This window comes from Drosophila teissieri, chromosome 3L (genome assembly GCF_016746235.2).
Source record: "Drosophila teissieri strain GT53w chromosome 3L, Prin_Dtei_1.1, whole genome shotgun sequence".
Lineage (NCBI taxonomy): Eukaryota > Metazoa > Arthropoda > Insecta > Diptera > Drosophilidae > Drosophila > Drosophila teissieri.
Window position 1 is genome coordinate 17,155,628 of NC_053031.1, and position 26,877 is coordinate 17,182,504.

Here is a 26,877-nt window from a genome sequence, read left to right on the forward strand (position 1 = left end):
CATTTTGGAAATGCTTGGATATGGGCACACTATAAGAAAAAACAAGAAGAAGCAGTGAAAAGTGCCGCTGGAAAAGTGCAAAAAGTTATGAATTTATAAGTTTACATAGAATAATAGTGCTTATAACAATCGCAAAATGGACGTGCAGCCGCCACGTGGTAAGTACTTTAATTAACAAGTGCTGCATATGACTTCAAATTGAGAAAATTCTGCGCCCAGTTCTATTGGCATGCACACATACACACACAGCGCACGCACAACCTTTGATATGCTCACATTTTTTGCAAAAGCCTTTCTTACGTTTTCTTTCTATTTGCAGATGCTAGTTTACGAAATATTATCGACAAACTGGCGGAGTTTGTGGCCAGGAATGGGCCAGAGTTCGAGGCCATAACCAAGCAGAAGCAGCAGAACAACCCAAAGTTCGAGTTCCTCTACGGCGGGGAGTTCGCCAGCTACTATCAATTTAGGGTGGCAGCGGAACAGACTCGTAAGTGCACTCTAAATTGGTGGAAATTATTCCTTATAATCAGCATTTATCACCCAACACAGTGCTGAAGCAGCAGGCCATTAACCAACAACTGCCACCAGGTGCTCCAACCGGCCACTACATGCAACATCCGCCGCCAATGCAGCAATCGCAGCCACCGGGCCTCTATCCGCCACCCAATCAGCAGCCACAGCACCCGCCGGAAAACGCACAAGACAATATGCAACCGCAATCGCAGCACTCCTGGCCGCCAAACTCCGGTGGACCTCCAAACAATCAGCAGCCCAATGGCAATGCCATTGCCATGAATCTTACGACCCAGCTGGAAGCCATCAAGATGCAGCAGAAGACGCTGCGGGAACAGATCCAGCAATCCGAAGCGAATCTCTCCGCACAGCACACGGTAATTTAACGTTGGCAACAACGGGGGTACCTCTATACACCTACCTTTGCAAACATTTTCTTGAGAGATTAGAGCACCTCGAGTGTGTAAAGAAAAGAAAAGAACACCGGGAACTATGTTGATTGTTGGCCTCCTCTCACAAAAATTCGCAGAAGCAAATTGCTTTCCTTCTTAAATTAACTCCAAAACTAAAGTTTCGTTTATTGCCTAAAAAAAAAACCTATTTGCTTCTTAGAATTTTGATCGCCCTTTGAAACGACCCAATCGATTGTGAACTCTCTACCTATAATTCAAAGTATAACGTTTATAAAATGGAATCCTATGAATTATTTTCTTGAGAAAAGACATAACCACATACTTTCGGACTTCAATGATTTCCAAAGACAGAATTACATTGTCTGGTTCGAACATTTTTTTTTATATTAATCTTTATAAATAGTAATACGTTCAAAAATGTCTTACGATACTACTGTTTTTGTGGACCTTTCACTCTATAAGTACTGTAAGCCAACTTCGTCTTTAAAAGATTGCTTGTCGCCATTGAATTTCCATGTAATGGAATGTTGGATGGATGTTTCACTTTATGCCCTGTTTCCTACGGACACCACAAACTAATCCCCGAATTCCTAAGAATAATCCTGCTCGTCCATGTTCTAAATTTTCTTTCAATTGATCTACTCAGTCCTTGTTCTCGAAGTGCGGATAAGATAAAGTTAAAGTGTACTTTCAGCATTACCAAACTACAATCTATATTTGTCATTATTTTTACTATTTAATTAACAATTTAAAATGCTACATTAAATTTTTGCTTTATTGTATTTTTTGAAACATAAACCAAAAAAAAAAAATTACCAAATCAAACCACTCTTCATACCAACTGACAAAACTGTATAAAAACCAAAAAACAAATCCCAAAAATCAAATTTGTTTGAAACGCTTGTCGACTCGAATACGAAATATGAATCGCAAATGCGAATATGAATGTGAAAAACCTTTGTGTGCCCAATGACCAAACCGATTCGATCCGAACCACACCAACGCATGCGATCCAAATCGCACCATCACCAACCAACCAAATGAAACCAACCTGTAGGCCCTGATGAACCAGAAGACAAAGCAGATAGAGGATGCAATTGCGGCGGCGCAGACGGCGCAACAGGAACAGATGGCTGGCGAACAGGGCATTGTGCTGAGGGACTTCGATGGCGTTCTGCAGCCGATCATCGAGTCCTGCACCAAGGACAGCATCTCTGCAGGTAAATATGAGTTCAGCGGACCGGCTGCATTACATTATTGCTTGTTTGTAGTCTCGTAATCAGTCATAAGTTAGCTAATGGAGCTGAATTTTGATGCTCCGCAGCTTTGCTGCACACAAAGCGCACACTAAATGAATCCATACTACTTTTTGATTAATCCTAAACCTAATTTATTATCGCCAGTGACAATGACAATATGAGTAACCCGTTTGATATTGCAATTTTAGGCAAGAACTGGATTTTACAGCATTCAACCGACAGCGCAAAAATCAATGTCGTTTTACAATATCTTTTAAAGAAGTATGCCTCAGTTTTATACCTAATGACCTCCAATATGTATTAATTAAATTGTGTTTCTTTCTTTCAACGAGTGAAATACTAACCAAACATACAAAAACGAAATATCGAAAAACATGCGAGAGATGATCGATTGAGCGATTGAGACTCCCCCAGAGAGGCTCGATATTCGTTTTCGAGAGATGTTATGATCATGAGTAGTTCCCAGATCCGGAAGTCTTATAGCTAGGGCCACACATCTATACAAATCATTTTACTTAATAAGTTTAACCTTAAACACGCACAACAACACACCAACACTTAACAGTGAAAATCATCGGAAAAAAACAAAAATACCACAAAAAAAAAAGAAGATTAACTAACAAAAATCATCATACTTGCACAACAAGTACTTTTGGCAATGTTGTTGTGCATACAGAAAACTAGAAAAATATGTTTTTCGTTTGTTAATTTATTTTTAGGGCTTTGGTCAATGGTTCAACGTTTCAGCAAAAATTGCATCTTATATATTTAGTTAATGATATACTCCATCACTGGTAAGTTCGCCCACTCAATTATTTGTATAGTTAGTATTTAAGGGCCATAGACCTCCATAACTAACCCTCTGAGTAGTAACCCTACTTTGTGGGTTAGTTTATGTGGACTACACTGACAGAATTGGACGGAACCTTACAACCACCGGACGGACTTCTGACCTCAGACCGAGACTTTAGAGTAGCTAGGAGATGAGACCTAAGTGCAACGATGTATTTACAGCATGCGCAAGAACATCAATGACTTGAAGAACAGCCTCGAGAACGTCGTCATTCCGATGTTCTGCAGCGCCGACTTGAGTATGTATTTCCCCTTCGATCCATTGGTTTTGGATTTCTAATTGCGTTATCCTCACCCACAGTTGCCAACACAGACCAGCGCCAAAAGCTGGCCAAGCTGCTGTCCCTGTGGGAGTCCAAGGCAAAGTTCTTCGATGCTTGCGTCATCTCGAAGCTTCAGTCACCGGACTCGTCAATGCAGGAGTACAAAACCAATCTGCAGAATACACATCATGATATAACAGCCAACTTTACGCAGAATACAAATGCGACTCTGGATAAGTAAGTAAAAGTCTTATAACATAATCAAGCATTTAATGAACTATAACTCTTATGTTTCAGCTACCAGAAACAGCATCAGGTTTTCATTCAACACGCCAGCCAGCAAATTTCCCAACTTGAGAAGCAGGCGCAGCATCTGGAGCAGCAGATAGTGGCCCAGAAGTCGCAGCAGCAACACATGCTCCAGCATCAGCAGAAGAACATTCCATCGCTGATGTCCCACCGAATACCAATGCCGGGTGACCATGACCACATGAATAGTCAGGGGCCGCATGATCAGCAGCATCCTCAGGCGGGAAATAATATGTATCCAGGCGGTAACTTCCATCAGCAGCAACAGCAGCAGCAACCTCCGGGAAATCCGTTTGCGGATCCGCGGGGACCGAACTTCTTCATTCCGGACATGTCCAAACCACCACCAGGCTTTGCCGGACCCCCCATACATCATAATCAGGGCCCAGCAATAGGTCATCAGCAGCAGCAACCACAACCGGGACAGTTTCCGCAATTGCAGGGATCTGGCAATGAACCACCTGTTGACCTTGGCGTCCTCAGTGCAGCAATTCAGGCGTGCTTACAGATGCAGCAGCAACACCATCCTGACGACCCTCAGCAACCAGGACAGCACCAACTGCAGCAGCAGCAACAACAGCAGCCGCCGCCAATGGCTGCCTATCCCCAGAATATTGTGAGACCCGTCCAGCAAAATGCTGATTCCGAAGTGGACCTGGATGTGCTCAATGCGGCCATTCGCGCGGTTATAACCAATAAGTCGGAAGACGGTACAGTAGAAGATGGCCAGCAACCACAGAAATTGGTCGACGGAGAATCTGGAGATCCTGTTGTAATTGGAGAGCCACAAATACCTACAGCGCCTTACTACGACCTGCCAGCGGGCCTCATGGTGCCACTTATTCGTCTGGAGGATTACAACTACAAAGCCCTCGACCCGGCGGATATACGACTGCCAGCTCCAGCGCCACAAAGCGAGCGTCTAACAAATGCATTGAATGCCTTCTACTCTGCACCCTCCCACGATCGTCCAAGGGATAAGTAAGTATTTTAATGGAATCTAATTCAGCGTTACTTATAAAGGGGTTTATTTTGCAGTGAGGGTTGGGAGAAGCTTGGTCTCTATGAGTACTACAAGGTGAAGAATGCGGCTCGAAAGCAAAAGGAAGAGGAAATCAAGGACGGCATCCGAGAAAAGTCGCGTTCGCCCAGTCCGATTGTGCTTGAGAAACCCCTACCTAAAAAGAGCAACAAGCGAGTTTATCGGTGAGTGCTTGTTTTCCATCAATAAACCACAATATAAAGCATTTACACTAATTTTCTGGTTCAGATCCAAGAGTCGCAGTCGCTCCCGCTCAAAAACGCCGCCCCTTCGAGACAGATCCGCCTCACGCTCCAGATCCCGGTCGCGATCCATGGAGCGCTCGTTAACGCCGCCACCGACAAACCGGAACAGGTCAGGCGGTGGTAGCAACCGCAAGGGTCGTAATCGATCTCCTCGCCACGAACGGGACAACAGCGGCAGCACAAACAGCAATCGTGAGAGCCGTGGTGAACGCGGCAATTCCAATAGCAGAGACAATGGCAACAGCATCAACCTAAGACGTGTGGATCGAGACAGATCTCCAACCCCTCCGAGCTTTCTGTAAGTGTAAATGTGAAGTTTGAAGTTGATGTACCATAACTATAAGATCCATGGTAAAAGCACGGCTGTAGTATAATAGTTTTTTTTGGCAGTCAGACCAATGAGCTATTTTTCTTTCTCCAGGGGAAGCACCTTTGCCAAGCCCGCGGAATTCATCGAGGAATCTAACAAGGGCCACCAAATGCTCATGAAAATGGGTTGGGCGGGCACTGGCACTGGACTAGGCTCAAAGAATCAAGGCATCGACACGCCCATCTCTGGAGGCGAGGTGCGCGATCGTCGAGAAATGTACAAGGTGAAGTGACAAGATTTCCTAGGAAGGGACAATTTCTAATTTCTTCTCCACAGGGAGTGGGTGCGAATATGCACGATCCCTTCGAGAGCTTTCGCAAGAACAAGGGAGCTGCCTTTGCGCACCGGATGCGATCACGAGACGACAAGAGTTAGGGTCTGCCAACGGTCATAACTTCCCCGTTTTTGTTTCCTTTAGCCCAGAAAATATAAATTTTTATAAAAGCAAACTGAATTTTTATACAAGGTTAGGCTATAACATTAAAGCTGGATTGAGCGGCTTTGGCATTAACTTTCTCCAGGACCTGGACAAGTCCTTTGCCAGGACCGCACTCAAAGGTGCGTGGAAAGTCGACGCCCTGTTTGCGCTCGTACATCTCGTGAAGGGTCTGCTCCCACTTGACGGGCCGTACGATTTGCTTGGGCAGCTGCGTTAGGATGTGCTTCGCATGGCGATAGGGTTTGCCATCCACATTGGAGTATACTCTGATGACGGGATCCTGAAGGCGCACCGATTTCAGGGCTTTGGTAAAGGGCTCCACGGCGCTTTGCATTAAGGGAGTGTGAAAGGCGCCGCTTACAGCCAATCTCTTCATCCGCCGGATCTTGAGGGCCTTGGCATTTTGTTCCAGGAACTCGAGAGCTTCTACGTTGCCGGCCACGACCTTGCAGTGCGGATACATGTAGTTGGCGATGCCGCAGTAGGGCGACTCCACTCCCTTGTCCACACACCATTGCTGTGCTCGTGCACAGGCCTCTCCCAGATTGGTGTCCGGTCCGTAGAGGGTCATGGCCATGGCTCCGGCTGCCTGGTCACATGCTGCCTGCATGGCAGTGGCCCGCACCTGCACCAATCGCAATGCCTTGTCAAAAGGCAGGGCATCCGCATACACCAGTGCGGTAATCTCGCCCAGACTGAAGCCTGCGGCTGCCACACAGGTTTCAATGGCCTTCGGTCGCTCTTCCCGTAACTGCTCCAGGGCTGCCAGCGATGATACCATCACAGCCAGCTGAGCGTGCTCCGTGCGGTTGAGCTTCTCACGTGGTCCCTCCAGGCAGATCTTGAGCAGATCGTATTTCAGCACCTCGTTGGCCAGCTCGAAGATGCGGCGGGCGCCAGGGAATCGGAGCAGGTCCTTGGCCATGCCCACATACTGGGTGCCTTGACCAGGAAAGAGCATCACACTTGTTTCCTTGGGATCGATGGCGGGTCGGCTTTTCTGTTCCAGCGGCTCAGAAAGCTCATTGACCAGTTGCTGGCGCTTTTCCGCGTTACCCGGCAGGGCGGCGGTTTCTGTGGTGGCTTTCGCAGCATCGCTGCTCCAGCGGGACCAGCTTAAGGTACCGGTAATCCGCGGCGATCGTAGTAATCTGCGGGCGGCCAACATTTTCGTTGAAGGAGTTCGCGGCATAACATAACAGCTGATTAGAGCTAAAAAAAGTGTATCTTATCGATAACGAAATATAACAATCGATAGTTTTAGTACTTCGACTGTACTTAGTACACTTTGTAATTTGATTTTTGGCGGTTTATGCTCTAAATCAAAACGTTCGTAAAATATTGGGAAACACCCATAGTTTTAAATAAATCCTAATTGCGAAAGCCAACATTGTCAACATTACTGTACATTATTTTGCATTTGCTAATTTCTTCAAGTAGCTACTACAAACATAGAATTTATCCAATTGGCAATAGGTTGTATGTTATGCTCACAAAAAGATCCAAATTCCTAGGTTATTTTATTTCACCTGACATCTTAGTCATGGTCTGCGGTCTTTTGCCACTATTTATAGCCAAACTTGATTTATGTTGCTAGGCTCTCATTTAATGGTCATGGCGAAATAATGTTGGTTGTATATTCATTCATGCGTCACTGACTACTACGCATAGAAATTTGAGCCAAGTTTTTATTTGGGTCCAAAGTACCAAAGTTATGATAGACTCTCAAATTGGTAGTCTCGATGTTTTAATGATCGCTTATGGATTTTTTAGCGACTATAAATATACATTATAACGACTTTCTTCATTTTATGCTAAATAGCTTTTAATTTCACAAAGTATTAAATAATGATAATGAAAATAATGCTGTGAAGAATATTTATATTTTAAGGCAAAACATATATCGCGGAAAGCTTTTTCGGTTGCATTTAATTTTTCATGCCTAACACTAATTTTAAATTTTGAATAGTCTGCCCTTATTACAATCTCCAAAATACGCCTATAAATATTGAAACTCTGGGCCTAAAAAAAAACAATTAAAAAGATACGAGACATAAGATTAAAACCCTGCCAAGACAAAAGAGTATTTTTTGGCCGTGTGCTATTCGGACCCCCGAAATAAGAGTTTCTAATTTGAAATGCGATCCCAGCGAGGCAATCGCAGAGTTTTTTGAACCCAGGGCGAAAGAATAACCCTCCGGCAGGCCAAAAGAGTTGGCAGAGGACTTGGCTGCGGATGAGGATCAGGATAGGGGAGGATGGGGATGGGGATGTGGATGGCAAAGGTGAACGACAAAGCCGCCGGCAAAGTCAGACAGCGGAGATGACGTGACGCACCACTTTCGCCCTCAGTTCAAGGAACAGGAGATGTGGGCATCAAAACAAAAACACTAGCTCACACGCTCTGCGGTGAGCGGTCCTCCAGTGTCCCTTGTCCATCCGCCCATGGTCCGATCCGATGCGATCTTCCCAGAAGACGGAGCGACATTCCCAGCTCTTTTCTTGTTGCCAAGGAAAGGACCCACCAGATATGTGTACCAATGCTCGTCTAGACTGCACGAATATCAGATCGTCGATGGACCGGCGATTCTATTAGAAGCAGAACCTGTTTGCGGTTTATACTCCGTTGGGTTGTGTTGTATTTCGGCTGTTTTTTCTTTTTTTTTAAGTCCAATTTTTGTTTTTTCTTTGATAATGAGTCGTGAATTTGATGCCCAGGTAGGGGCATTCGACGGAGATCGTTGACATGGCGCAAGTGGCGCGATTCTTTAAATCAGGTTGTGAAATTGAATTTATGAATGAGAGCCCGTGGCGAACCAATTAATGCCGCATACCAGAAAGAGTTTTACCCACAGCCAGCACACATTCCGAACCCAAGTCGGGGTTCCCAGAACGTGCCCGTTACCGTTATTTGTGGCCGATCGGATCGACGAGCGCGAGAATGCACATTCCGAAGGATACGTGCGAAATGTGGGGGAAGTGCAACTGCGTCGCAGCATTGCGCATACGCCACGGGGTCCGGCTGGCATTTCCGCATGCGGGAATGCAACGAAAGCGAAAAGCAAGTGGTAAAAAAAAATGCATAACCAAAACGAATCTGGAAACGAAACCGAAACCGAACCCCACTCAGAATAAGAATAAGAATCGGAATCAGAATCAGAGCCAGAAACGTAACAATCTGAACCCATAAAAAGTCGGCCGAAAGTGTGCATTGACCGAGAGAGCGGCTAAAAATACCCGAAAAAGAACGTAACACAAACGATCTGATAAAATAAGAACGTACGATGATGACGCCCGATCCAGAACAACCGTTAAGTGCTCCTCCCCAAATGATGCTGCAACAGGGTGAGCGAAAGAGAGGGCGAGAGCGCTGCCGAAAGAGACGGAGGCAGAGCCGAACAAAAACGAGAGGGAAAGTTCTTCACTTTCGCTTATACGAAAGGCAACAATCCTAGAGGCATAAACCATTGGAAATAATACATCAGTAAAAGTTCGGGAAAATCGTATAATTCCACTAAATATTCTTGTACATCTAATTTATGTGACATACTCTAAATGCTGTCAATCTATTCCAACTTCATTCAGAACACATCGCTTTATGTAAAAACATAATATTTTAAAAGCCTTTGAATGGAATGCCCTCAATATGAGCACTAAACTTTGCTGTTTATTTCTTTCTAGAAATACCAGTTCCAGGAATGTTATGTTATCAATTAAAATCCAGTGGAATAAAACACCACGAGGTGCATTTGAATATTATTCAATACAAAAATTTCTTAAGCTTTCAAACGTCTCGCCTTTCCATTGCACAACGAACCTGTCATTCTAGACTTTTATGTTGGGCTTAACTTTTGTTAGAACAACCTATAGTAAACAGTAGTAGGAAAGTAAAGTACTAGTAGCCACTAAAAAAGAAGGTCAAGTCATATACATAAGTAAGTAATAGATAATTTTTTAGCACATTCATGTTTTGAGAGACTATTAGAGATTTCCATTCCTCTACCGCTTACTATAGGTAGGTTACCAATCACTGTTGTACTTCTTGAGTTCCAGTAGAAAACGCCAATCCCTCGCAACAATATAAATCATACAGTTGCTTTAATTCCACATACAATATTTGAATTGTTTTATGGGTCTGGTAAACTTGTTTATGGATCCCCATAAACATTAGAAGCTGCTAATCGTGCGCAGCTATCAAGAAGTGCGTTGCCCTGGTTGGAAAACCCCCGGCAACAAGGTTTAAGTTCTCACTCACTTTCACTGCCACCAGCGGCCGTCAAGTTAGACTATTACTACCTTATTACATTTCCAAGGTGTGCTGATAAGAGCGTTTAGACTGTTCAACTTCCAGTATTTGCCATGGCTTTATCAAGAGCAGGCCAGCATGTGGCTGTGAGTCAGAAAAACCGAGACAATTATGTTGTTAAATTCATTAAGATTCGGAGGCGGCGCCATGAAACTATAAATGCCAACTCTTAAAGTCTGACGTCCGTTGCGAGCCCCATTGATAAAAAATATATTTCTGAATGCCCGGCGCGCCCTGCCGCTTACGCAAAACTCCTGCAGACTGCGAACGGATCCCGATCCCGAACCCAAAACCCCAACCCCATTCTCCATACTCCATACTCCATACTCCATACCCGAGTCCCAAGACCCAAGAAATCAGAAATCCCGATCCGCTCTCTCACCCCCCATTCGAAGTGAAGAGCGGCAGTCTGAGCGGCAACCTGAGCCGATCCGAAGCGCCGATCCTCGATTCTTGAAGCGCGTATAAAAGCTTGGCTACGTCGGCAATGAAAGCTCATTGTGCGCTCGCCACTCGTGATTATCAGGTAACGTCGATCGGACGGACGGGTTTACATTCAGCAAGTTTTCGGTTTGCCCGCCAAAAAAACACGTATACGTAGTGTTGCAGCCAGAGAGGTGCTCGAGGTGCCTTATTGATCTATTGAGGATTGTGATCCTAGAACGCCACTAAAATGAGTTCAAAGGTAAGTGACTAAGGCAAATTTATTTTTTTAAAGAATCGATTTTGAGGAGTTTTGGTTTTATTTTGAAACTATTTCGGGTAGCTTATTTAAACAGTTTCTTAAAATGGCTCAGCTCCAATAGGTAATCATAAAAATTACTAAACATTTAGTTCCCATAATGGGCCATACTGCACTTATGTATTTTCATTGATCCAACCAAATAGTTGAACAAAATTGAACTTAGACATTTCCAGTATAGGGTGGACTTTTCCGCATAAAGTTCCAAAATTTTCCAAGTAAATAACTGTCTTCTAACTCTCCACTTTAATTACTTAAATTAGCTTCGCGCCAGAAAGTGGGTGTGTACAATTAACAGGCTGTCTGCTAAAAATATCAATATAAACAAATGCGCTTTTGTTCTCCACGGGCAACAGCATAATGCCCGCACCGAATCCGATTCCGATTCGGATTCCGATTCAGATTCGGATCCATATGGGGGAGCGAGTGCTAAACAGACTGGAGTGTCACCGCAAGGTGCGAAATGCGAAATGCAAAATGCGGAAATGCCTACCTGCGAGGCGCATTACATAATTTCCACTTCAGCTCCAACGCTCTGTAATGTCGGGGAAGTTTCGGTCATTAAAAGCGGCAATTAAATTTTACCATTTGGCCGCGTCGACTTGCAAATGCGCTCCAGTTTATGTTCCGATCGTGAATCGATCGATATTGACCCAGTTAATGGGCGGCATAATCCGGTGCGTGGGAGTCGGCGACGTCATCCAGGCATCCTGACACCCCGACACCCGGCACCCAGCTGTCGTCATCCGAAGTGGTTTATCCAGATGTGTCCAGAGATGCGATCCAGATTCGGATTGAAAACCCAAAGCAGGGCAGAGTGCAGCCGGTTAGAGGATCGTTGTAACACTTATGCGATAAATTCTGAGCGTCAGCGATTTATAATTAGGTGCCGGAGGCCTGTTGGGTGTTTAATTTGGAATACACTCATACTCACAGTTGTCTTGCCTTTCCTCCCGCTCCTCCTCCATTGCAGTTGAATATGTGCCGCTGGATGCTGCTGGTCCTCGGTGTCTGCTGTCTGATGGGCAGCTCGTCGGGCAGCTTCTGCTCCCTGGAGCGGATGAAGAAGTTTGCGATGGAGGCGTGCGAGCACCTGTTCCAGGCGGACGAGGGTGCTCGCCGCGACAGGAGGTCCATCGGGTACCCGCACCACCATCTTAATGGAATTGGATGTAAGTATCAGCTCCTTAGATCCTAAGATTTTCCAGCATAGAATGTTCCTAGTTATCATCATGATCATAGTATAGTATCATAGTTATCAGATGATCAATTTGGAAGTTTGGTTCCAACTTTAGAGTAACGTAATAAACTCAATGACAATTTCCACCTTAGATCTGTAAGGAAAAGATTAAAATATTGGATTAGCGAGTTAATAAGGTCAGAGTGTCAGTCAACCCGACAATTGCATTCGGAACTGCATATCGAAAACACGTTTTATAAGTGTGTAGATTGCAATTAATACGCGCACTACACCGGCATTTGCATAAAGCAGTTCCGATGCAAAAGTTAACCGATTTCAAGGCGCAGGTTCAAGATCAATTTGCTCACTGGCAACGTTTTCCCCTTTTCAGCCGGCAAATCGGTCCACAAGCACCACTATATCAGCCGGAGCAGTTATCCAATGGGTGGCTACCTGAAGGTGACCGGGCATCACTTCAAGCGCCTCAGCGAACTGGACATCTTTCCGCGCTACAAGCCCATTAAGCCGCACCACGAGAAGAAGAATCGCTTCAAGAGGGATCACTCGAGCAGGTCCTACAACAACATCCCCTACTGCTGCCTAAACCAGTGCGAGGAGGAGTTCTTCTGCTAAGAGATCTCCAGTGCCATGCTCCATGCCGGTGCCATCTGGTCAGAGTCTTCTGAATCCGTCCATAGATATAGTTAGGTTATTGATGTACATTCTACAAGTCGCGCTCACTCTTATAGAGTACCTTATTTGTGCCCGCTTCCATGGACACAAATCCATTTACAGTATTTATACACTTAGATCGATTTTGAATAAACAATCGAATACGGCCATTGATCGGAACTAAAGTAGTTTTTATAAAGACTAGTGTACAATTAAAAATCATTAACAATCAGAATTTTACAGCATATAAGGCTTAGATGACGCTTCTTCATTAAAGTCATAAAATGTTACAAACTTGGACTTAAAAATTCCTATATATGGCTGACAAATCTTTGTTCTATTACAAACTATTAATCACTCAATGGTTTACACATAATAACACCAGATTTTTTGACTTAATAGGTCATACCTCTTACGAAAAAACAAAAATTACACCCAATAACAGGGTAAACAGACAGCTTGAGCCAGAGAATAGCCTACTTAAGCCTACTTAAAAATTCCTATATATGGCTGACAAATCTTTGTTCTATTATATAGTAGGCGCCCTTGCAAACGTTGCATGTGTACTTGCGGCAGTTGTTCTCGCTAACTGGCTCCAGAGATCGAAAGTATTTGGATACCACCATCAAGATATCCTCCCGGCGTCTTTGAAGGAAATCTTCGCCGAAATCATCAAAGGTTTTAACGCAATGCATTAGAATGCGAAAGAGCACCGCCTCAGTAGACACGAACGTATTCAGCGAGCGATCAATGGAATCCACGTTCTCCTCTACGAAAGTGCGGGTCATCTGCATTAGGAGCTGTACTGCCTGATCGCTGAAGTACCTGGCCATGGCCTCCAAAACGTCCGTTAAGCTGGCCAGATTGCAGATGTGCTCCACGATTTTTCTACCGAATTTCTGCGCCAGCACATCCATATTGATCAGCATCTGCCCGCCACTGCTGAGGCTCAGTATTTGGGGCAACAAAGTGGTGGCCACTGTGAGTCCCTGGCTTAGATGCGAGTTAATATTGTGAAGGCTGAGGAGTGCCTCCTTGAAAGGAATTTCGTTTAGGGTTCTCACAATATCAAATTGGCCAGATTCATTGTGGAGCTTCACTGTTTCCTGGGAGATTCGATCAAAGACTTTTCTGTTGATACAATAATGATGAAAGAAAGTATGTGATTGCCGGGAGGGATTATCTTGCCTGGATTGATTTCGAAGTGCTCGTCTCAAGGAGGACCCGTTGGTAGCCTTGGAAGCGATGCGCATATTGTTGATTGAATGAGTGAATATCACCAAGTGCGAGGCCATCTGCAGCATGTCCAAGCTGTTTATGGCTTGATTATCACCAAGTTTCTGTGAAAGCGAAATTAAGTAATAAAATAAATGTATTTTTTTTCGGATGGATCCTAACCAAATATAGATCATAAACACCATTCGCCACACCCGTTCCGGCGATGACCACTGAGGCTCCATTTATCCCCCTAACGGCCAACTGAGCTGCGGGATTAACTTTGTAGCCGGCTCCTGCAGCGGTGGACAGAGCTTTAGTAGCCCCGGTGGCACCCAGACCCACAACGCCACCTGCTACGCCCAACCAAGAGCTGCGTGCCTCGGTATCCGTAATGCAGGTGGACTGCCCGTGCCGTCGACGATCGATGAGATGGGAAGCAGAGCGCAGGGTGCTGTAGATCCCGGTGGCCACGCCCACAGCGGTGGCGGCAATCACGAGGGGAGCGCCCAGAGGCACAGCCAGAGCTGCAGCCGCCGGAACAGTGGACACCAGGCTACCCACAGTGGCGACTTTATCGCCAGCATTCAATAATTTATATCTGGCACGCGCTGCGGGCGTGGGATGGACCATCAACTGGACGCCCGGCTCCTCGTCACCGGTGAACGTGTAAATTCCTTGGCTAGGGGCGATCATTAGGCCCTTGGGCAGGGTGTTCCGGAAGACGAACTGCTCCCAATTGGAGTACACCCGTGCATTTTCGTCTACAAAAATCATGCAGCAGGCGGCGCTGTTCTCGCCCTTCATGCAGCGCCGGGTGCGAAAAACAGGGTGACAGGAGTAGTTGGTGGACTGCAGGGCCGATTCCGGGTCTGTATCCGGCGTGACCAGCACGTAAATAATGGCGGAGAGCAATGTGCCGTTGGTGTAACAACGCTGCTTCCAAATATTCCGGAAAAGCTGCTCACGCTTTCGTTGAATCGCCTTGGCATTGCGGTCGTCGTCCTCGCAAATAAGGTTATCTATCTTTTGCTGGAGAACATCCCCTTGATCTGGAGCTAATCTGTAGGTATATATATTGTTTTACCAGGTACGATTATTCAAGTAATTGCATAACTTACGAATCCCAAATAATTTCCGAACGCAGCCCACTGCTGAAGCCAAAATCCCTTTGCACTTCGTAGGCGGTGCGAGAATTTTGAGTATTTTCTGTTTTCTCCATGTCGTAGCTCTCCTAGTTTCTTGAAATTCTTGCACTATTCATCTGTAGAAAAGGTTTAATACACTTACTTTAATTTAGAGACTGTAGTATAATGGGAAATCAATGTTAAAATGCTACTTTCGTTTCCATGACAATTCAACAAAGCTGGCGGCAAATTATCGAGAGCTAATCGATGTTCCAAGCTTCACGATATAAATTGATCGATCAATACCGCGTAATTTTAAATTATACATTTTGAAAATATTATTTTTAATCCCTATCTAAATTGCGCTCATATCTTTTATTAGCGTACAAATTCGGCTTTAAACTTTCCCAGTTAAAAACAATTCTTTCAATTGATAATAAATTAGTCAAACTAAAATCTCGATTTACAATAACACGGTACATAATCATAATTTTACCGTAGGATTATTCTATTTATTTAGTTAACACATGTTCAATATCTTTGAAGTTAGAGTAAATTACTCTTGAAATTACCTTTAATGTTCTCAATATTGCCTACATAGTAAAAAATCGATTTATTCCCATTAAAACTACAATGCCAAAGAGTAATTGAATTTTAATATGGGAGTTTTATTTTAAATATACACTTACGAGTTAGTCATACAAAAACATTGCTAAGGCCACGGTTAAGTCTATTTAAGAGTTGGGCAGTCAAAAGGGTCATTGGCAAGCGATTTTCGTGGTGAAAAATCATCAACAAGATTAGTTAACAACGAATTAAAAAGTAAATAAAATGAAATTAAATACAAGTATTGCATTGAAGTTGTGAGTCTATCAGTTGGTTATCAGTTAAAACAGAGGTTTATCTTAACAAAATTCGAACAAATAAAACTGGCTGCCATTAAAATCGAGCAATTAGTCCTAGGACCAGCCGCCTGTAAGCTTGTGGAAGAGCTCCTCGTTGAGGGTCTGGTTGTTGTCCTTGGACCGCATCGACATGAAGATGTAGCCACCGATGAACTCGTGCACCACCTTGCAGTCGGCCGAGTGGCAGGAGAAGACCACATTCTCGTCCTCGAACTGGATCATCATGCATTTAATGTTCCAGTTGACGTTCCATGCCTTCATGTTGTTGTATCGCCAGGTCTTGATGTGATCCCCCGAACTCAGATCCATGCGCATGATGCGGTTGTGGGCAACGCCGAGCAGCTCCTCCTTCCGGTGCCCGTCAAACTTGATGATGAACAGGCTTACTCCAAAGTCTGGTAACGACCGCCAGGCTTGGATGTACTTCAGTTTTGAATCTAACGCATTCAGCTCCCTAACGTTGGCATGTGCTTCAAGGATCCGCTGAACTGCCTTGTTGGACAGTTTACGGACGATCTTGGGCGATAGGTAATCAACTGCTTCAACGGAGCGAGGATCAATGTTTACATGCACTCCGTGTGCTGGTCGCTGCATCTGCAGTAACGAGAGTATGCTATCCACTTCACCCTCGTACGAGCTATCCGCCAGGGATCTTCCCTTGGCCGCCAAACGACAAGCGGCCATCCACTTGGCGTACTGCTGCTCGTTCTCGCAGCGCACCCACACCTCGCTGTTGGTGCCATGGCCACCCTCCGGAGAAACTTCCAGCCGAATAGCATACTTTCCTTGGGACAGGTTTACATCCGGGGTCACTTCGCAGCCCTTCAGGTTAATGCTTATGGCAGGCGCAACACGTCGCGACTCTTCGGCGTTCTTGAACAGGTGCAAGTGCAGATCCCGGTAGGTGAAGTAGTATCGCTTGTAGCCGCGCAGCGTGAATCTTTGCGGCTTTAGGTACCGCAAATAGTCGGATAGCTCCGGTATGCGTGTAATGTTCCTCGAATCTCCGCCGTAGTCCGGCCCCTCCAGCGTAATCTGGAGCTCTTTGAGTGCCGAATCAATCTCATCTTCGTTGTCATTCTCCTGACTGGAAGTTTCAATGCCCGAGTCCACTGCTCCACCCTGTGGTGTATGATTTACATGATGGTTGACCTGAAACTGGAGGGCGGCGAACATAAGGCTCTCCTCCTCTGTGCAATCCAGCTCTTCGTTAAGCACACTCCACTTGGCCTGCTCGTACAGCTGATTGATGCGCACCTGGTCGCACTTGGGATTTAAGTCGAAAAAGGTGAAGTACTTGAAGCGCAGGCACAGCGTGTCGTACTCCCGTATGCCCTGTTCCATGATGGACAGCGACGAGTCTAGCCAGCCCACATTCAGGCGCGCCTTCTCCACCAGCGACTTGGGGCGCAACAAAAGGGCTCGCACATCCCCGCAGGGTGTGGGCGGAGAGGTGGCCAAATTCTCCTGGAAATCGCCAAGACTTGAAGAGCTTGAATCGTACGTGGCATAGCCAAGCTGGCTCTGTTTCCAGGTCCCTGGGGAAGGTGAGACAGCGCGCACTGGCGAGCGGGCTCGGTGATTGTGCGGCGACAGAGGAGCACAGAAGAAGGATCCTGGTGCAGAAGGCTTGTCCAGGCTGCCCGTGCTCCCGCCTTCGCCATGAAACGAAGTGCTGATGGGCACAAACGAGTTGGTGTCCGCAGCAGGCTGTAAGTAAGTGGTGCCATCGGGCTCAGCGATTGGCACTCGCTTCTGATGCGGCACCTGGGCGAAGTTGCGCTTCAGGTGCTCGGCTTCCAGTGGTTTGCACAGGGACAACTCCTCCGGGTAGCGGATATCCAATTGCTTGCACAGATTAACCACTGCCGAAAACGTCTTCACGGAGTAATCCACCCGACAGTCCAAGTACCTCAAGTCCGGCAGCTGCACCCGCAGTATTTTGTGCATGGGTGTGAAGTGCAACAGGCTGTCTGCTTGGACACCATACTGGTCCAGGGTCAACTTAGTTCTGCTGAGCCAAACATTCCGCGCTGGCCACCACAAAGCATGATCCGACCAGTCCTTGGGATTCTCCGGATCCACCAGTTGCAGCATGATGCCCCCAATGTGCTGGTCACCGCGCACGCGCATCGTCTTCTCCAGTGCCAGATCCGTGATGAAGATCCGCAGATTCCACGAGTTCTCGCCGACGTGGATCATGGTTCTGCAGTGATATCACCTGTCCCACTTTCTGCTGCCTGTCTGGGGTGTTTCTAGGTCGTCCTTGGTGGGTCGCCCACTGCAAAATCGAGAGTTTTCCACCGATCGGCGCACAGATGGTCGTCAAATTCGCATTTCCCGCACTGTGACGCAATCCACGGGTCGAAAATTCACTGCAGTTGCGTTGCCTAGCCCGCAATGTTTCCGGATCCGGGCAATTGCATCAATTCGTTTCGCTTGCGTAAATAGAGCAACTAAAGAAAATTCAGTCCATTGAAAAAGAAAGCGCCGAACCGACTGGTTTACCCACTCGCGATGCTATCGATGTATCTCTGCCTTGTTTTCCGAGTCACTATCGATTATTGAGTTCATCGGTGTAACCAGATAGCAAAAGATATTTCTTCGATTACTTTCATAGATAACACCAAAAAAATATTTAATTTATGGGCGCGAACAAGTTTTAAATTCATTTCAATTTAATAGGGTGCATTTTTTAAAAAATAAAAAACAATTTTAAATTTTTCTGCGGAGAAGCTTTATTTATTTAATTTTTTTCCCAATTAAATGAAATTTGTACTCAAAAGTGAATGCATTATTTTCGGTATATAAAAAAACGAAATGGAAACTAATGCCTTTCCTATTTGTTATTCTTAACCGTTACTTGTAAAGTAAAAAGGATATACATTTTTATATAAATAGTATGTAACACGTACATATACCATAATACTTGATTATTTCATTATCACTATCCGAGCCAATCTGGTCATTTGGCCATTTCCGTACTGTCCTTACGTCTGTCCTTACGTGTGTCCTTACGTCTGTCCGTATGAACGTTGAGATCTCGGGAACTATGAAAGCTAGAAAGTTGAGATTAAGCTTGTAGATTCTAGTGAGCAAGTTTGTTTCGGGACGCAAACATTTTTTACTATCACATAAGGGCCGATAATTATTGATTGCTCACGCATTGGATATTTTAGTGTCACACAAAAAAAATTGGTTACCCCAGAATGATTTTTAAAAAATGTATTTAGAAAATAAGCCACTACCGCTTTTGCCTGTTGATGGGCTCTAGGTAATCAAATTAAATTGACTTCATTTGAGCCCAATTGGTCAAATTGGATAGAGACACGCAGGGTAATTCCAAACGGAGGCCTCTATAAAAGCCCGGATTGCTAGTACGGTCGGCAGCATACGATCGACTCAAAAATGGGACAGCCCGGTTTCCGACGTGCCATGGGGCACATTTCGTTGGTGGTGGCACTGATTTGCACAACCTGTTTCCAAGTGGAAGGGCTACCTCATCCGCCGGCCACGTCGCCGGCACCGATGATGGAACGGATGGTGGAGCAGGCCTACGACGATAAGTTCGACAACGTCGATCTGGACGAGATCCTTAACCAAGAGCGGCTGTTAATCAACTACATAAGGTGCCTGGAGGGCACAGGTCCTTGCTCGCCCGATGCCAAGATGCTGAAGGGTAAGTTCAAGTCTCACTCCAATAAATCTGGGTAATACCCAATCGTTTGTAGAGATCCTACCCGACGCCATCCAAACTGATTGCACCAAGTGCACGGAGAAGCAACGGTATGGTGCTGAAAAGGTGACCCGTCATCTCATCGACAACCGACCCACCGACTGGGAGCGTCTGGAGAAGATCTATGATCCCGAGGGAACCTACCGCATCAAATACCAGGAGATGAAGGCCAACGCCAATGCGGAGCCTTGATCAACTTCTACTTTACGTCGTTGTTAACTTTAGTGTTTATGCTGCTTTAATTAACGAATAAACTGCAGAGAAGCTTCAATCTTTGACCTTTTTGAAAGTATCCAAACAGTAAGATTCAACGATAGAATAATTATAAATATGTTCATTACCCAAATCTGGATTATTTTACGGGATATTAGACAAACAACTAATTAATAGTTGCAGATCTATTTTGTTAGTTAGGAGAAATAGTAAACTGTAGATTTTTGTTTTAAGAAACTTCCGTTTTTCAACAAACAGAAGGCTCTACTCAGTCCAATCTCGATTTTACAAGGTTTTGCTTTTTTACTTCACATTTTTATTTGTAAAATCATTTTAATAGACAACAATTCGTTCTGATAGGAAAAAGTTTATTAAAAACACAAGTTGTCTCGATTCCCCAATTCGATAGACGAGCAATCGGAGGCGTCATGGCAACCAGTTCCTAGGAGCCCCGATTTGGGATTTGGCCCCAACAACGCAGCAGTCGGCGGAGCAAACAATAAACAAACATCAGACATCAAACAACTGGCGTAACCACAGCAGCAGGCACTTGGTTTTCAGTTACATTTCGACTTCGCCTCGCACCGGCTCTCCATCTGTTTCTATACACTAAACATCCGAATTGGCCTCTGAAAATTAGTAGCTTTCTCGAGCTAACCCAGTGATAATCCTCCGGAGCAGCGGCAGGATCTTAGATGGTATCGCCGCGCAAGCCGGCATCGTCCTACGGCCCAAGAGCATCCCATTCGGAAACGAACCATCTGATGGCGTGGGTAGAGTCCACATCTTCGGGAACAGCCCCCATCTAAAATCTCCCCCTAAATCCCTTTTCTAGAGCGTCGGCAAAGAGCTGTGAGAGCCTATGCTCGGCCAGTTCCCGGGAGTCGGCCAGCCTGATCTACCAGCGAAGCAAGCCGCCTCCGCAACAACGTGGCGCCTTAAAGGCTTCCGGCAGTATGAGCTCGCAGAACCACAGCGAGATCCATCAGCGGGTCATGTCCGCGAGGAATCTGCGCGCCAAGACCTTCCAGAACCAACTGGCCGATGCCCAGGCGGAGATCGCCAATCTGGCGCACGAGAACCGCATGCTGCGCACCCTCCACAAACGCCAGTCCTCGGCGCTGAACAAGTACGAGTCCAACAACGCCGAGCTGCCCACGTTGCTCCGCTCCCACGCCGAGGAGCTGCGCGTGTGGCAGACCAAGCACCGCAATCTGCAGGCTGTGAACAAGGATCTGGAGCTTAAGCTCAAGCAGAAGGAGGCCATCATCCTGTCGCTGAGTGATCAGAACAAACGCTACAGCCAGCTCAACAAGGATAAGTATGTAATAAAACTAATAGATTATTAACTTGTTGATAGACTTATGCCAGTCGCACTTTAAACTTTCTTTTCCCATTTGACCTGCATGGATATGTATAAAATAGTACAATATTGCTTTTTTATTTAGAAATCTCGACGAGCGCCAAAAGCTTCAGGAAAAGGTGAAATCTCTGGAGCTGCGTCTGGAGGAGAAGGACAACGACATGAAGCTGTTGGCCCGCAAGGTGCAGCTGGAGTCCAAGAACGTCCGCCAGCAACTGCTTAACGAGCAGAGGAAGGGCAAGGAGGTGATGCTGAAGCTGGAGAAAGCCAAGCTGGAGATCAGTGGATATCGCAAGCTGGAGGAGTACACTGTGGGTACTATGAGTATTTCAACCATGTCATATTTTAACTTTTGAGCCTTCAGCTCGGCACCGACAAGGTCAATCCCTTGTCCTCCGGAAGACGAACCAAACTGAGTGGCGTCTCCGAGGAGCCGGAGAGGATCGACAAGTTGGAGAAGTCAATGGAGATGCTGGACAAGGCGATCGAGAAGAACAACCAGAGCGAGTTTACCGCTTTAACGGATGTGATGGAGTCCGAATCGTTTTACGACTTCGAGAAGGACAGTGCCGAGGACAAGAGTGGACCAAGCACTCCACCCAGTCAAGTCGAACGACAGGTGGGAGGGCGCAGCGGCAAGCTTATCCTGCCGCCGGCCACGAACCAGGCTAAGATGGGTCAGAACGTCAGTCGGTCCACTCTGAGCCAAGTGCTCTCGGCCCAGGGAAAGATTCCGGTATCTTCTGGAAAATCCGGTAAATCACGAATTGCCGTTGCAGTGCCCAAGATGGAAAGTGTCCAGGTCAGCAAGCGTCGTGAGCCGGAGACCATGTCCAGATTGGCTTCCGCCGAAGCCAAGCCCAAGCAGAAGTCTCTGAAATCTCTGGAGTACGAGTACGAGGACGACTATGAGCCGGCTGGCGAGGATGATGAGGATGATGCGTACGGCCTGATGAACAAGATGTGCGAGACGGGGGAGGAACCCGAGGACAACAGCGAAGAGAATGCCAACGATAACAGTCTAGTGAAATACGGTGCATACCTGGATAACAAGAGCAGCGAGGGCGATCCTCTAGAGGAATCGGCGGAGGAGTTCGACGGAACTGATGGTGAACAAACGCAGCGCAGCGAGGACGAGGTGACTTCCGCCCTTGTCATTCCTTTCCAGTCATAGTTCTTTAATGTTTTCTCAGTCCCAGGACAACAGTGTACGTGCTCCGCGTCTGAAGGAGAACATGTCCAGCCTGCGCAAGCAGATCTCGGATGACTACAAGGAGCGCGAGAGCTTCCTGAAGACGTTCTGCCGCCAGGCCAGCAACAGCAATATGCGCGACGATCCTGCGCCTAAGAAGAGGAACAGCATCGCTACCGGAGCAGCGGCCAGTAGCCACATGACCGGCAGTCGCAAGCACGCCCTCTTGGCCGCTTTGAAGACGATCGACGACAACAAGAGTCAGGACTAGAGTACACTGCATTAGTTTCACCCATGTCCAGTTCAAGTTAGTCCCTAAGCGGTGTTGAGTTATATATATATTTTTCAAGCTGAGGCTCGTGCGTCCGGTCCAGCTGGAGCAGCTGCATCAGTGACTGGCCAAGATGGATCAAATCCAGCCCTTGATGCAGTTGCTCCAGAGCCGGCCGCACGGACGTTGATTAAATTGTAATATAAACATATTTGTGTTTGGTATATAATTGGAAGGATTGCCATTAACATATCCACATTAATCATTTCCGTCAATCTTAGAGGAAAGTGTTTTTTTAGGTTCGTTAAAAGTTATCTGCACGAAGCTTCCTGAATGTATTTATATTTTAGACTGCATTCAAGTCAGAACAAGATAGACCAGACTACTGTCATATAGCTGACATAAGAAAATGAAAAACAAATGGAAATTTTGTTTTTGATCATAAAAACATTTAATTTTGTTATATCTACATTTTATACAGCAAAATATCTAAAAATTGTCCATTAATAATTTTTAAGAACAAAATGAAAATCAGGCAGTCTGCTTTCCCCGCACCTTGCTGATGGCCCGCGATACCTTCTTGCGGAGCTCCTTTTGGCGCCGCTCCTTGGAAGCCATCTTCTCTCGCTTTTTCTCGCGGTAGTTCTTAATGCGCTTCTTCATTTCCAAACGTTCACGTTGCCGCTTGTCCTTAAAGTTGGTCTCGATCATCTTCATCATCTTAGACACCTTCTGCTCGTACGGTGAGTTAACCACGGCCACGCGCTCCAGCGCCTCCTTGGGATTCTCCGGCCCCAGCTTTGGCTTGTCCTTGTACGGCAGCGCCCTTTGAAGGGCCTTGGGTATGGTGAGTGGGCGGAAGATCTTCTCCTTGCGCACGACCGTTGTGTACATACTGTCGGGCTGGGCTGCATTTTGCACTGCCCTTTCCCGCTTAAGTTGACCGAGCGTCTTCATACCCTGCCACTGGCTCTTCTGGTCCAGAGGCAGCAGGAGTGAGGTAACAGGAGCATAGAATCGAGGCACCTCCACACGGAACCAGGTGCGGCAGAAGACTATGTCGCTCAGAAGAATCTTGTCCTCGAATGTGGCACGATAAGAACCTTCGGGAGTGTGGTGAGACTTCTTGATCTGACCGCGAATTCCGGATACCGTTTTGATCTTGGCTCCTTCGAACTTTGCCACTTCCAGGGAGGAGGTGAACATGTCCTTTACAAAAGCTGTCTTCTTGTAGATCTTAAACGGGTGTCCCACCAGCTTGAGCTTCTTCATAATCTGCGACGATTTGTCCAGCTCGGTGACACAGCCTGTGGCCGCTATCCGAAAGCCAAGACGACGCATCTCCTCCTGATCCTGACGCACAGTCTGCAAGGCCAGGAAACCAGTATTTTGAGGAGTTATTGGACCCCAGAAGGTCATGCTGCAGGTGACATGATTAGGTGTATATTTAAGGTAGCGTTGTCGGAAGTTGTCCTCCACCTTGGCATAGATTGCCACTGTTTGGAAACGGCGCCAACCCATTGAGATGATTAAAGGATCGCCTGTTTTGAGGATCTTCTTGTACCAGCGGTGCTTCTTCACCTTGCAGTTAACATAGCCAACGTTCTCCTCGGTCATGTTTAAGGCACCAACCAGTACCGGATAGCTGGCATCGAAATTCTCCACAAACTCGGCGGGGAGCTGCTTAAAACCGAGGCGGACGTAAAGACCTGGGCGATAACCCTCGATCTGAATGCGAAACTCATTGTCCAGGTGGGCAAACTCGCTCTTGTTTAGTTCGCTCTGCCGCTGAGCCTCCGCCTTGAGGTCTTCGTAGAAGGAGTGATCGCCCGTAATTCGACCAGTATCCTCCTCCTTTCCCTCGCCACTGTTGTCGTACTCCGCATCGAACTTCGCCTTTAACTTTAATTTTTTTGCCATCAGCTCCGCCTTGGTGAGATTTTCCTCCTCTACGCGGGTCATCTTGCGCTTGGCTGCTGAGGGTTCCTCAGGTTTTGAATTCTCTTCATCCGATTCTCCACCATCTTCTGTTTTGGGTTTACCGCTGTGCTGCTCGCCCGTCTCCAAATCCTCAAAGTCCCCGTACACTTCGCTTTCTGCGTCACTCATGTCGTCCATTTTCAGTAGATTTTCAGCATCCTCGCTGGCCTTCCACTTGCCGGTAACGAAGCAGTTCTTGATAAGTTCCTTGTTGTCTTCCGCCAGCCAGTCCCGAGTGGCATCTGAAATATAAAATAAGTGTAAATATGTTGACCATTCTTAACTAAATAGATTCGGCTGACCAACTTACCTCCCTGATACTCGAAAAAACATCGCTCGTCCTTATCCCTAATGTCCTTGTCTGATTGCTGCTGGCTTTGTTTTTTAGCAGCCACCCGGAACAGACCACCCAGTTCTTCATCTGAGTCATCATCTCCTTCTGCTTCTGCCTCCTGACGACTATGTTCACTCTGATTATAAACACCGTAGACAAGACGCATCAGGTTTTTGGACTCCGAGTGACGTTGGAGAAAAGCATCGCGGGCCTTTTGTGCCAGGTTAGTCTTCCAGCTCATATTGCTGGCCAGGACGCGAGCCTCCTCATTGTCCGAATCGGATTCGTTGGATGTTTTCACATTTCCCAGGCTCTGATACTCCTCATCGCCAGAAGAGGCATCTTCCTCCTCAGCATCCTCCTCCTCCTCACTGTTCTCCCCACGCCAATCGTCAGCATCGAACTCATCCTGCTGATCCTCACTGTCAGCAGCATCCAGACCAGAGTCCTCCCCATCGTCATCCTCATCCTCACTACTTTCGGCCTCTTCATCCTCTTCGATGTCCTGATCATTGCGGAAGTCCTTGGACTTGATTGGCTTGGCATCTGAAAAAAGACGGAACTCTTGCTGCTCCATCTGCTCATCGATAGTGGCCTTCTTATCGATCAGCTTGTTCACCAGCTCCGCCTGCTCGGCAGCCTCAGCGGACTGCTCCTGTTCCTTGTGCGAATGGGATCCCTGTAGCTCAATGTAGACCGCATCCTTGTCGTAAACAATGCCACCGACTCCCGACATGGGAGCGTAAAGCAATCGTTCTTTCTCTAGCAAACTCCGTTTCTTTTCTGTCCCAGGCAGGGGGCACGGATCGGGTATAACATTCAATTCATCAATGCGGGAATCCCCCAGGCCAGCAATATGCACCATGTGTTCCTGCTTGAGAGGAACTCCTCGAACATAGCCGTAGAGTACAACCTCACGATCACACTTGGGATCCCGGCGAACGCGATCCGTGTTTGTCACATCCTCAATACGGTCTACCAGCAGATAACTATGAGCCCCTCGCCACTGCAACGGGCGGAACTTCATCACGGAGATGAAGCGTCCCAGGTTTTTGACTTCGTTTCGCAGGTACTCGCCGTGAAGCAGACCGGAAAGGTAGAACAGCTTGGCGCCGTCGTAGACCTCCGTCCAAAAACGATGCTTTAGCTCCTTCTTTCGCTTCCTCAGCTGTTTGGGGTTCTTGATCATGTCCAGGTGGGTAAGTACGCCCATTATCTTGGGCATGCCGTGCACCTGGCAGATGTTTAGGAACTCAAAGATCTCCATTTCGAAGCCGTAGCTTGCGTCGCAAAGCAGCAAGACCAGGTCGGCGCATTTGGCCACATCGATCATGGAGTTGACATCGTTGTTGCACTCCAGCAGGGTGATCCGGCGCTTCTTGGAGGTCACAATAGTGATGGGACCCTTTATATCAGTGACATTCGTCCGCGTAAAGCTTTTGATTAGGTTCTTAATTAGCGTAGTCTTGCCCACTTTGGGCGGTCCCACCACGGCAATTAGTACGGGTGGCGGTACGTCCGGAGTTTGATCGACAAGAGGGATATGCTGCTTCTTGGCCGTAAGGTCCTCCTTGCGCCGGAAGTTTCTCTCTGCACGCTGCGCCGAGTTGATGGCGAACGCCTTGGGGTTCCTCTGCCTGGCGGTCAACTCGGGCTCCTTCTGGTTGGAGTCCTTCTTGGCCTTTAGCTTCTTCTTGTCCGCCTTCACGCCGGATTGGCGGGCTCGGTGCTGCTTTCGCTTGTCCTGGCCGGCATCGTCGGCCATTGTTACAGCGGTTAAATATCTACAATTATTAAATTATCCGCTGTTTACGCGCTGCACGTGGAGCAAGTGTTGCCAGATTGGTAAACAGCTCCAACTGAATTGGTTTTATCCAGCCCTGAATACCTATCGAAGATTTCAAAAAAATCTAACCAATTAATATGTTTTTGT

At 46.6% G+C, this 26,877-nt stretch overlaps 8 protein-coding genes across 12 annotated transcripts; 4 read left to right on the top strand and 4 right to left on the bottom strand.

Moving 5' to 3' along the window:
- The first annotated feature begins 5 nt into the window (after positions 1-5).
- Positions 6-5,718, top strand: LOC122615856 (calcium homeostasis endoplasmic reticulum protein). 3 transcript variants are annotated; one of them, XM_043791010.1, is made up of 13 exons: positions 7-158; positions 320-490; positions 553-893; positions 1,987-2,149; positions 2,377-2,449; positions 2,908-2,982; positions 3,203-3,279; positions 3,342-3,540; positions 3,601-4,593; positions 4,651-4,818; positions 4,883-5,197; positions 5,321-5,492; positions 5,546-5,718. In XM_043791010.1, the coding sequence occupies exons 1-13, from the start codon at positions 137-139 to the stop codon at positions 5,642-5,644; spliced, it is 2,868 nt and encodes a 955-aa protein (XP_043646945.1). In that variant the 5' UTR covers positions 7-136; the 3' UTR covers positions 5,645-5,718. The 3 variants fall into 3 exon arrangements, 2 of the variants coding, with proteins under 2 accessions (XP_043646945.1, XP_043646946.1); XM_043791011.1 differs by lacking the exons at positions 7-158; positions 320-490; positions 553-893; positions 2,377-2,449 and having other exon boundaries at positions 2,093-2,149; XR_006325878.1 differs by lacking the exons at positions 2,377-2,449; positions 3,601-4,593; positions 4,651-4,818; ... (1 more) ...; positions 5,321-5,492; positions 5,546-5,718 and having other exon boundaries at positions 6-158; positions 3,342-3,406.
- LOC122615859 (probable malonyl-CoA-acyl carrier protein transacylase, mitochondrial) lies at positions 5,703-6,920 on the bottom strand. The gene has a single exon (XM_043791014.1). It carries the CDS (start codon positions 6,898-6,900, stop codon positions 5,737-5,739), a length of 1,164 nt encoding a protein of 387 aa, XP_043646949.1. The 5' UTR covers positions 6,901-6,920; the 3' UTR covers positions 5,703-5,736.
- A 3,560-nt stretch (positions 6,921-10,480) lies between these two features.
- On the top strand, positions 10,481-12,788 carry LOC122618078. Its single transcript, XM_043794212.1, has 3 exons — positions 10,481-10,699; positions 11,730-11,928; positions 12,328-12,788. Exons 1-3 carry the CDS (start codon positions 10,688-10,690, stop codon positions 12,567-12,569), a joined length of 453 nt encoding a protein of 150 aa, XP_043650147.1. The 5' UTR covers positions 10,481-10,687; the 3' UTR covers positions 12,570-12,788.
- Positions 12,789-12,868: 80 nt separating this feature from the next.
- Positions 12,869-15,196, bottom strand: LOC122618076. Of its 3 annotated transcripts, none has more exons than XM_043794210.1 (5): positions 15,114-15,196; positions 14,945-15,057; positions 14,007-14,886; positions 13,797-13,948; positions 12,869-13,739 (listed from the first exon to the last, which is right to left on the bottom strand). In XM_043794210.1, exons 2-5 carry the CDS (start codon positions 15,043-15,045, stop codon positions 13,109-13,111), a joined length of 1,764 nt encoding a protein of 587 aa, XP_043650145.1. In that variant the 5' UTR covers positions 15,046-15,057; positions 15,114-15,196; the 3' UTR covers positions 12,869-13,108. The 3 variants fall into 3 exon arrangements, with proteins under 3 accessions (XP_043650145.1, XP_043650144.1, XP_043650143.1); XM_043794209.1 differs by having other exon boundaries at positions 14,945-15,087; positions 15,163-15,177; XM_043794208.1 differs by having other exon boundaries at positions 14,945-15,182.
- A 609-nt stretch (positions 15,197-15,805) lies between these two features.
- LOC122618074 (unc-112-related protein) lies at positions 15,806-18,391 on the bottom strand. Its single transcript, XM_043794205.1, has one exon. The coding sequence runs from the start codon at positions 18,055-18,057 to the stop codon at positions 15,910-15,912; it is 2,148 nt and encodes a 715-aa protein (XP_043650140.1). The 5' UTR covers positions 18,058-18,391; the 3' UTR covers positions 15,806-15,909.
- An 872-nt stretch (positions 18,392-19,263) lies between these two features.
- Positions 19,264-19,783, top strand: LOC122618077 (putative odorant-binding protein A10). The gene is made up of 2 exons (XM_043794211.1): positions 19,264-19,534; positions 19,587-19,783. Exons 1-2 carry the CDS (start codon positions 19,264-19,266, stop codon positions 19,781-19,783), a joined length of 468 nt encoding a protein of 155 aa, XP_043650146.1.
- Positions 19,784-20,297: 514 nt separating this feature from the next.
- Positions 20,298-22,841, top strand: LOC122618075 (protein MLP1). Its single transcript, XM_043794206.1, has 5 exons — positions 20,298-20,573; positions 20,640-21,125; positions 21,253-21,478; positions 21,532-22,305; positions 22,361-22,841. The coding sequence occupies exons 1-5, from the start codon at positions 20,500-20,502 to the stop codon at positions 22,628-22,630; spliced, it is 1,830 nt and encodes a 609-aa protein (XP_043650141.1). The 5' UTR covers positions 20,298-20,499; the 3' UTR covers positions 22,631-22,841.
- Positions 22,842-23,057: 216 nt separating this feature from the next.
- On the bottom strand, positions 23,058-26,791 carry LOC122618073 (ribosome biogenesis protein BMS1 homolog). Its single transcript, XM_043794204.1, has 2 exons — positions 24,921-26,791; positions 23,058-24,852 (listed from the first exon to the last, which is right to left on the bottom strand). The coding sequence occupies exons 1-2, from the start codon at positions 26,707-26,709 to the stop codon at positions 23,162-23,164; spliced, it is 3,480 nt and encodes a 1,159-aa protein (XP_043650139.1). The 5' UTR covers positions 26,710-26,791; the 3' UTR covers positions 23,058-23,161.
- Positions 26,792-26,877: the final 86 nt, after the last annotated feature.